The sequence below is a fragment of the Lynx canadensis genome, chromosome B1 (assembly GCF_007474595.2).
Source record: "Lynx canadensis isolate LIC74 chromosome B1, mLynCan4.pri.v2, whole genome shotgun sequence".
Lineage (NCBI taxonomy): Eukaryota > Metazoa > Chordata > Mammalia > Carnivora > Felidae > Lynx > Lynx canadensis.
The window spans coordinates 376575-386685 of record NC_044306.2 but is presented as its reverse complement, the minus strand read 5'-3'; the positions used below and the strand labels follow the sequence as shown (position 1 = coordinate 386685).

Genomic DNA, 10111 nt, shown 5'->3' with positions numbered 1-10111 from the left:
CCGCCGGGTGGGCCTGCGCGCGTGCCGAATCCTGGGCGCGGCCGCGCCCCGGGGCACCTGTGACCCCGGGCTCCTAAGTCGACAGCAGTCGCCCCGGGGCCGAGTCCTCCCGCAGGGGTCACTGCAGCGCGCGCGCCGCCTTTCCTTTTGGGGGCGGAAGCCCGGCGGGCAGAGGGCAGTGGGCATGCGCACTGCGCCCGCCCCGCGTCCGGCGGCCGTTGCCTTGGTGACCGCAGGCCGGCCGCCGGGGCCCCGCCCCCGCGCCGCCGCCCGGCGGACCTGGCCGCGCCCCACGGCCGGGGTGAGGGGTCTGACTGGGTTGGGGTTCCGGGGACTAGGGGGTGGGCTCGGGGTGAAGGGGAGGCCCGGAGTGGGGGGGGGGCCTAGGGTAAGGGGGTCAACTCGGGGTGAGGGGTCGGCCCGGGGTGGGAGACGGGGTAGGGGTGAGGAGTGCGGGCTGTGAGGGGGGCCGAGATCAGGGGTGCGGGGAGGGGTGAGGAGGCCAGCCTGGGGTGGGGGACGGTCTGGCCAGGGGTGAGGGGGCCGGGGTGAAGGGGTCCCGGGTTGAGGGAGGACCCGGGTTGAGAAGGGACCGTGAGGGCTGGGGGTACCCGGGATGAAACAGGGTGGTGAGGGGTCCCCGAAGTAAGATTGTCAACCCGGGGTGGGGGTGGAGGGTCGGACCAGGGTGGGAGTGAAGCGGGAGCGGTCCCAGATGAGTGGGGGCCAGGAGGTATGACCCCGGGATGAAGCTGGTCGTTTTGGGGGCGCCCGAGGTGAAGACCTCCGGGGGACGTAGGCTGCGAGGGGCGGGGTCTTGCGGAGGGGGCGGGGAGGGGGCGGGACCCTCGCCGGACGGAGGGGGAGCTAGGTCCTGGGGGTCTGAGCCCGGACCCCGGGGGCGGGGCCCTCGGCCGGGGTGGGGGCGGTGACCTCCGGTTGGGGGGCTTTAAGGAGGGGTTGGAGGCCGGCGGGGGTAGGCGGGTTGCGGCCTGGTCAGGGGTGGGGGCGCCTGGTTGGGTGCGGGGAGCCCGGTGCCCAGTGGACCTGGGCCTGGCCCGGGGTGGGGGCGGGGGCTCAGGCGGCCGGGGGAGGGACGGGTCCCCGCGGGGTGGGCCGGGCCCCGCCGCCCGGCCCCGCCCTGCCCCACTCGCCGCGTCCCGGTCGTGCAGGAGCCGCAGCCCGAACGTCCGCGCGCTGCGGGCCGGCCGACGAGGGGCGCGCGTCGACGCACGCACCGCGGAGCCTCCTCGGAGCATGTGGAAGCTGAGCCGGAGCCGGGTGCTGCTGGACGAGCCCCCCGAAGACGAGGACGGCCTGCAAGGGGGGCCGCCGCCCGCCGCCGCCTCCGCGGCCTCCGCGCAGGTAGGGGAGGAGGCGGGGCGGGGGGGGGGCGGCGCGCGCGCGAGGCCGGAGCCGGGCGGAGGGAGAGGCGTGCGGCCCGTTCGGATCCGGGGCTCGTCCGGGGGCCCCGGTGCTGTGGTGCTCGCCGCCCGCCCACCCCCACCCCAGGGCAACACCCGGGCGGGAGGGCGCGGGGCGCGCACACCCCGGAGCACCCCGGTCCCGGCGCGCCGGCCTTCCTGCGGAGTGGAGGCTGCCGTCGCCGCGCTGGGCGGTGGGGGGCGGTGGGGGCCTGCCCCGGGGTCGCGGCGAAGTGGGTATTTCCTTCTCTTCAACCTTTGCCTGCCTGGAAGAAGAGGGCAGGTGTCCTTCATGCAGAAGATCGAAAGCCGCTGGCCTTATGAGTTCGGAGATATGCTTGGAATGTTTAGAATTTTTTAATTAAAAGGATCCCAGGTGGGGCCTGTGTGTGTGACACATGTGTTCCCCTCCCCCCCCTTTCCAGTGCATAGTTCTCTTCCTTGTCTCATGAAATTTAGGTCAGAAATTAAGCTTTTTTTTTTGTTTGTTTTGATGACGTAGTCCTAAAATTTCTTTTCTTTTTTTTTTTTGTTAAATGTTTGGAAACTCCTGCTGCTGTTAAAGCTGTGGTGGAAGTTCCCGACGATCTGTATCTGTCTTCTGAGGACCTGGGAACGTTCTCGGGACTGTGTCTTCCTGGCCTGCGACCTGAAGGGGCTCGTGCCGGCGGCTGCTGGTGTCGGGTGCCCGCCCCCGCCCCCGCCCGCCCGGAGAGGGTCTCATGCAGCACCTGGCTCGCTTCCTAGTTAGCTGCTCTCGCATCATTTACTTTCTGGTCATGGAGCGCCCGCGCTCCGTCTGACTTTTTTCATTTCAAACTTTTACGGTTGCTCTAAGCAGCAACCCTCCTGAACATAACGATGAGAATTTGCATGTTGCTTTAAGTGGCAGCAGAATTAGTTTGTACTGGAAATAATTATTGCCGTATCGTTCTTTTTGGAGGAACTCAAAAACTTTAAGCTGACCTTGCTATGTTCTCTGCTCCCATTTCTCTTAATCGTAAAAGCCCTCTTCTTTCTTCTTGCAGAATTGTCACCTTAGCTAACGGTGTATTTTTTTTTTTCTATTTTAGTAAACTTTATTCTTTAGGTACCCAGCAAAATTGAGTGGAAAAGGCAGAGCTGGCATACACTCCCTGTCTCCACACAGCTCAGCCCTCCCCCACTCTCCGGTCCCTTTTGTTACAGTCAGTATCCAGCGCTGACGCCTGCGTGATCTGGTGATCTCGGAGTCCGTGCTGTGCACCGGAGTTCACTCGGGCTGGGGTGCGTCCGATGGATTTTGACGAATGTAACATGAAGTACATCCGCCATTAGAGTACCGTGCACACTACCCTGAAGACCTCCCTGGTCTACTTATTCATCCCTCCCTTACAACCGCTGGTCTTTTCTGTTGTGTCCGTGGCTTTGTCTTTTCCAGAATGTCACACAGTTAGAATCCTCCAGGACGGAGCCTTTTCACGCTGGCTTCTCTTATGTAGCCATATGTGTTCAAGGCTCCTCCGTGTCTCTTCGTGGCTTGGGAGCACATTTCTTTTTAGCCCTAGGTGATTTTCGTTGTGTGCTTGTATCGTTTATCTCTACCTACTGAAGGGTGCGCTGGTCACTTCCAACTTTGGGCGGTTATGAATAAAGATGCTTTGCTATAAATACCTTGGTGCATGTTTTTGTGTGGACATAAAGTTTTACTTGGTTAAATACTGAAGAGTGGGGTTGCTGTGTCATAGGGTAAGACGTTGTCCAGTTTTGTAAGAAACCACCGAACTGTCCTCCAGAGTGGCTGTGACACCCTGCGTCACCTACAGCGGGAGAGGGACAGCTTCCGTTGCTCCGCGTCGTCGTTCGCCAGCACTTGGCGTGCTCAGTGCTCTGGGTTTGGGCTGTCCTCACAGGTGTGGGTGGCGTCTCCTTGTCTGAATTTGCGTTTCCCTGATGACACGGGGTGTGGTGCGTCTTGTCACGTGCCTTTGTCCACCGTACATCTTTGGTGAGGTGTCCGGTCTTCTGCCCCATTTCTTCACTGGGTTACTTGTTTCTTACTGTCTGTGTTGAAGAGTTCTTTGTGTATTTTGGATAATGGTCCTTTATCAGAGATGTCTTTCTCCAGTATTTTCTCCTAGTCTGTGGTTTGTCGTCCTCTCTGGCCAATGTCTTTCACAGAGCAGAAATTTTTTATTTCATTGTGTTCAGAAGTTTTTGGTTTTAATGTAGTCCAGGTTGTCAGTTATTTTTTTCATGGATTGTGTCTTTCATGTAGCATCTCAGAAGTCACGGCCACACCCAGAGTCACCTGGGTTTTGTCCGTGTCCTCTTCTAGGGGTGAGAGGTGACTGGGCTGTTGTGTTACTTTATCAAGTGTACGTGTGGTCTGATGTGTGGAAACTCTTTGCTCTAGAAGACAGAGCCGTGTTTACTCGTGATGGGTTAGTCCCACTCCACAGTTAGTTCCTGCAGGAGGGTTTGTCCCAAAGCCAGCTCTTCTTAGAATGAAATGTGAAAATTGAAGGCCAGTCTACTGTAGAACTTCTGCCTCCAAACATGGGAATTCCCAGGCAGGAGGGACTGGGGGATCGTGGCGGGGGGGGGGGGGGGAGGGCCCGTTGGTGGCCTGGGGTCAGTGGCGCGGGGCCGGGGATTGTGGACGGGGCGTCTCCCGAGCAGGAAGCTGGTGCAAGCTCTTCCCGGCTGCTGGGTGGCAGAGTGCGGGCTAGGAGTGCTGGCCTCACTCAAGAAGGTGTTAGCATTCCTCTCTGGAAAATCAGGTCATGCGGCTGTAATCCGAGTTTTGTGTAAAAAGAAAGCAATAGCTTAATGTTAAGTTTTAATAAGTTTGAGATTTGAGGCCTTCAAAATCAGTACTTGGAGTCGAGTAAAGCCTGTTAGTTTTTACACCGTAGAAAAAAACTTTGAGCAGTTCTTTGCGCCTTGGCCTTTATTGTCCTGAACACAGGCTGTTTTGCATTGGAATACAGTTAAGGTTTATAAAGCGAGTTCTTCAGTGCAGTCATTTAATAAGGAGAGACGAGTTTCTTTTTTTAATAATGTATTTTTTTAACTTGCGTCCAAGTTAGTTAGCACGTAGCGCAATAATGATTTCAGGAGTAGAGTCCAGCGAGTCTCCCCTGCGTATAACACCCAGCGCTCATCCCAGCAAGAAGGAGAGACAAGCTTTGATGAGTCTAATGTTTATTTTTAAAAGCCTCCTATGCATATAGGGAGGGATTTCTGCATATTCCGTGTTAGCTCTTCTTCCCACCTTCCCATAGGAAGTGTCGTCACTTTTTTTTGTATGGCTATCCATGAGAAATATTTATGCACACACACAAACACATTTCCTACTGTAAACATCTTTCTGCATCTTGAATTGTTCCCTCAGTAATGTATGTCTCATGGAGCACTTCCTGTTTAGGTGCAGTGGCTGAAAACAATCTCATTTTTAAGGCTGCATTTTTTTCTTAGAGAGTGCATCAGCGGGGCAGAGGGGAAGAGAGGGAGGGAGAATCAATCCTAAGCAGGCTCCATGCCCAGAGTCGGGGCTTGACATGGGGCTCGATCTCAGGACCCTGGGATCATGACCTGAGCTGAAATCGAGAGTTGGACGCTTGGCCGACCAAGCCACCCAGGCGCTCCTTATTGGACCTCTCCTGATGGACATGGAGGCTGAGCCTTTTCTGAGATCCCTGCCTGTCGGTTTTATGCAGTAGCAGAGAGGGGGGCTCGGGGCGAACTACACTGTGGGAGTTTAGACCATTCTTGGGTTGCTTTGAGCTGGGCTGCAAAGCGATTCAGCTAGCTTTAAGTTAATGCCTTTATTTTATTTTAAAGGTTTTACTTTTAAAAAGTGTTTATTTTGGAGAGCAAGAGAGCAAGCGACCAAGCAGGGGAGGGCAGAGAGAGAGGGGGACAGAGGATCTGAAGCAGGCTCCAGGCTCTGTGCTGACAGCAGAGATCCCAATGTAGGACTCAAACTCACGAACTGTGAGATCATGACCTGAGCCGAAGTCAGATGCTTAACCACCTAAACCACCCAGTCGCCCCTGGCTATGTTGACTTTTAAGAAAGCAGTCCTCTGTAGATGACCTTTAGGAGGTTATTTCTAGTCCCTTTCTGTTACAACACGCAGCATGAGTCATTTCACGTGTCTGAGGTTACATTTCTAAAAGTGGAGCTACTGAGTCCGGGGGCATATACGTCTGTGATTTGATGGCTGTCTCTAAATTGCTCTCCCAAAGAGGCCGCATGGATGCATGTCGGCCGTGCGTGACCCAACCTGTCACGAGAGGCGTGTCAGTACGGTATAGTGCAGTGTTTGCAAAGTTTTAGACCTGATGGGTGAAAAGTGGTATCTTTTTTTTTAAGTTTACTTATTTATTTTGAAAGAGAGAAAGCGAGAGAGTGAGAGCGTGAGCAGGGGAGGAACAGAGAGTGGGGGAGAAAGGGAGAATCCCAAGCAGGCTGTGTGCACTTTCAGCGTGGACTCATGAACTGTGAGGTCATGACGTGAACCGAAACCGAGGATCCGACACTTAACTGACTGAGCCACCCGGGAGCCTAGAAAAGTGGTATCTTAATTGGGTTTTAATATTTTTCTCATGGATAATATTAAAAAGCTTTTCATATGTTTATAAGCCTAAATAAGAGAGAACTTATTTAGCTTGTGAGAACTTCCTCACCAGTCCTGCCACCACATCATCAGATACGTTAAGCTATAGTCAGAGTAATTGTGTTTCCATGAAAATGTAGCCTGTTATTTCAGATTTGGACCCTGGTTTCTGACGTACTTTGCTTGAGTCTTCCTCTGCCGTTTGTTCGCCAGGTGACCTTGTACAAGCTACTTGACCTAGCCAAGCTCCAGTTTTGTTTTTGAACTGAAAAATTGGGACAAGGGTGCAGTAACACCAGCATTTGTCATCTGTTGTGTTAAGGCCTTGACATGGGTAGTGCGAACGTTTGCCAGATGGAGAGGCCGGTCACAGCAGGAAGGTGATCTAGAAAGGCCATGTAGCTAGTGGGTGGTGACAGAGATTCTCCATGCGGGGACTCCTGGCTGGCCGAGTCGGTTAAGCATCCTACTCCTGATTTCAGCTCAGGTCACGATCTCACAGTTCATGGGTTCTGGGATCGAGCCTCATGTCGGGCTCTGTGCTGACAGTGCAGAGCCTGCTTGAGATTCTCTCTCTCCCTCTCTCTCTGCCCCTGCCCTGCTTTCTCTCTCTCTGAAAATAAATAAATATTAAAAAAAAAAAAAAAAGACTCTTCTTGACCAAGCCTCAGTCAGGCTCATCTGAGCCCTCTCTCCAGGTCTGAGAACATTTGTTAGCACTCAGATGGGCTTGTGCACATCAATTCAGCTGGTGGGGCGCAGATTGACAGGGTGGGAAGGTGTGATTCTACATGCCTGGACAGCTGGCTTTGTGCTCACGATGGAGACTTGTTGCATTTTACTTATTGTCTCCTAGAGCCCTCTAGAATCTAGACAGGACCTCCACAGAGAGAGGACTTCAGGTCTGCTGCTGTGTCCCTAATGCCAACAAAAGTGCCGGGCACCTAGCTGGTGTGCGTCAGTCAGTACTTGTGAAATGAACGGTGTGGGCACAGGGTTTTCGAGGGACACCGCCACTGACAGATGCTGCTCAGAGAACGAAGTCGGGAGGGAATCCGAGAATAGGATGTGTTCTCACTGGACGTGGAGGGAGAAATAGGAGTCGCCCAGCCTCAGAAGATCTGATTCATTTTTATTTTTTTAATTTTTTTAATGTTTATTTATCTTAGAGAGAGACAGAGCAAGAGCAGGGGAGGGGCAGAGACAGAGGGAGACGCAGAATCCAAAAGACAGGCTCCGAGTTGTCAGCACAGAGCCTGATGTGGGGCTCGAACCCACGAACCATGAGATCATGACCTGAGCTCAAGTTGGCTGCTTAACAGACTGAGCCACCCAGGTGCCCCCGATTCATTTTTAGATACAGATTCATTTTGGGGGAAGCAGATACTTCTTTGTAGGGTTGACATATTGGACACTCATATGAGCTAACTTTTGTCAAATATAAGTAACTGAGAATTATGTGTGGGAAGGGGAAGAAAAGGCAGAGTTAGAAAAGAAGGAAGAGAAGAAAGGTTGTAGGTAAAGCAGTCCCTCTCCCTAGATTCATTTGGTTAACTCATTGTTTTAAATTTTTTTAAAGTTTATTTATTTTTGAGGTAGAGAGCGTGCACACAAGAGTGGGGGAAGGGCAGAGAGAGAAGGAGAGAGAGAATCCCAAGCGGTCTCTGCTCTGTCAGTGCAGAGCTCCATGTGGGACCTGAACCCAGAACCCACGAACCGTGAGATCATGACCTGAGCGGAAATCTAGAGTTGGGCGCTCAACTTACTGAAACACCCAGGTGCCCCTGAGTTAACCCATCTTAAAAAAAGAGTTGAGGATTCTTTCACTTTGGTGCTGCCTTAACGGAAATATAATGCAAAACTTTTCTAGTAACCATGTTAAAAAAGTTTTTAAAAAAAGGTGAAATCAATTTTGGTGTAATTTTCAAAATTCGGTGTGTCTAAAATATTAATTATATCAGTATGTAAACAATATAAAAATTTGTGAATGAGATTTTTCTTTCCCATACTAAGTCTTTGAAATCTGATATGCATTTTATACTTACCAGCATGTTCAATTTGGATGCTAACTTTTCATCAGAAATACTTGATAAATATTTAGATACTATAAAATTCTAAGTTGAAAAAGTAAACCATTTATCCAGGTTGTTCCAAACACGCTGAAAAGTTTTCCAATAGCTGAGTTGAGTATCTGTTTTTAAGCTGACATTTAGGGGCATCTGGGTCACTCAATTGATAAAACATCCTACTCTTGATTTCGGTTCAGTTTATGGGATTGAGCCCCACACAATGCAGAGCCTGCTTGGGATTCTCTCTCTCTCTCTCTCTCTCTCTCTCTCTCTCTCACTCTCTCACTCTCTCACTCTCTCACTCTCACTCTCTCACTCTCACTCTCCCCCCCCATTCCCCCTCTCACTCTGCCCCTCCCCTGTGTTCATGCTTTCTCTCCCTCTCAAAATAAACAAACATTACAAAAAACAGACCTTTAGATACTTACAAATGCAGTTCCTCAGCTGTGCTAGCCTGTGTCCGTCCTCTGCACCCTCACTGTGTTTAGCTGGGGTTTTGAAGGCACAGTGCAGCTCCAGAACTCTCCCAGATTCAGGTGGGCTCATCCGAGAGGGTCTGTGGGTTCTTGTGCGTGCCTGGCCTGCCCGGCACGGGATGAGGCCCACGGCCCTGTCCTTCGGCACAGTGAGCGAGGTGAGGACAGAGCCGTGCGTGCTCGATGTCTGTCTCTCCCAGGCCCCAGCACACTGCTGCATAATGTTCACCCGGAGATGCTAAGGTTAAGAATTTAGATGAAAATTGTTACTCCAGGAGTTTAATATCCTGATTGATAAGTTTACTTTCACTGGTTTTTAGTAGAGTCTAAGGCAGCATGACTCGGAATATTCTGGAAAAATCGCCACTCCTTGTCACATTTGCGTCGGACGGTGCGGGTTTCCGTGACAGACCGGGAGTCACTGAACAGAGTCCCACTTACGTCTCCTGCTCTGAGGGCATCTCACCTCACTGAGCCCTTCCTTGGTAGGTGACCCCACGAGGCCAGTGGTGAGGTATTTATCCTGCCTTTATTGGGTCATCTGGTGGGAAGCGTGGCCTTCTTTGCCTTATGTGTGGGGTTGGGATTTGGGGCTTGGGTGTACGAATAGGGGCTCATCAGCCCCAGTTATAGGATTAAAAGCCAAAGACCAAATGAAACTCAGGAGGGCCTTCACCTGTTATTTGAAAACCAATCAAGATCCAGACCAGGGACAGTGACGAGCGTTTTGTAGACTGTTGTTTCCCTGTCTGGTCATGCATCCCACATCGAGGGAGTTCTTCTTGGTCTGAGAGCTGTGGATGGTCAGATAACAGAGTTTCTTCTCCCAGAAGTCTAGTCTGAGGAAAGACTGGCTCTTCTCACTTCTGTCCATCTCGGAAATGGACGAGGGACCCCAGCAGGCAGGGTAGGAGGGGAGCAGGCAGCACCTGTCCCGTGGGGCCACCATGTGGGCTTTTCACCTTGCGCGACGGTAACAGGTGTGTGTTAAGGGAAGAAACATAACAGAGTGGACGGGAGTGCGTCATTCTGTGCGGAATTCTTATCGTCGGAACTGAGTGGCTGATGTGAATTGGTTCTACTGTTTGAAAGGTACTTTGAACCCTCTTGTGAGTGCTTGCTGTGATGTATAGTAAGTGGGGTTCCTTCCTCAGTAGGAATGGTTTCTAAAGTAAGTGACCCTGTCTCGGTTCCCACCGTGTGCCAGCCACTGTGGTGACACGTAACATGTGTCACTGCAGATCCTCACAGTGGCCCTGAGAAGTGGGCACACGCAGCCCTTGTTATTTGCAGACTCCCCTCCTCACTGAACTGTATTCGGGCCCCCAGCGCCAGTCCTGGCTGTCATGGTCGTGTCCTGCGCACACGCAGAGGCTGACCGGGCGCTGCTCTGCCTTCTTGGTCCAGCGCTCGCACTGCTAACAGGTGTCCTTTCTGCAGTCTTTTTGGTGCCTCGTTTTCGTGTTTATTTTTTATTGGTGAGTTTGCTTAGCCCTAAAGTGCCGTCTGATGTTCCTGAGGGCAAGAAGGCCGTGATGT

The 10111-nt window shown here is 52.5% G+C and overlaps 1 protein-coding gene and 1 long non-coding RNA gene across 3 annotated transcripts in view; both read left to right on the top strand.

The window, feature by feature from the left end:
* Positions 1-273: 273 nt before the first annotated feature.
* Positions 274-10111, top strand: part of LOC115511714 (testis development related protein) — a 40230-nt gene continuing 30392 nt past the window's right edge. Inside the window, exons 1-2 of one of the 2 annotated variants that reach the window (XM_030312035.1) lie at positions 274-301; positions 1173-1365. In XM_030312035.1, the coding sequence (XP_030167895.1) occupies positions 1258-1365 (108 nt within the window). In that variant the 5' untranslated portion in view covers positions 274-301; positions 1173-1257. Of the gene's footprint in view, positions 302-1172; positions 1366-10111 lie in introns of those variants that run through there. The other variant, XM_030312037.1, reaches the window with a different exon arrangement.
* LOC115511715 lies at positions 1378-3074 on the top strand. The gene is made up of 2 exons (XR_003968142.1): positions 1378-1800; positions 1990-3074. It is a non-coding gene; the product is annotated as an uncharacterized LOC115511715 (long non-coding RNA).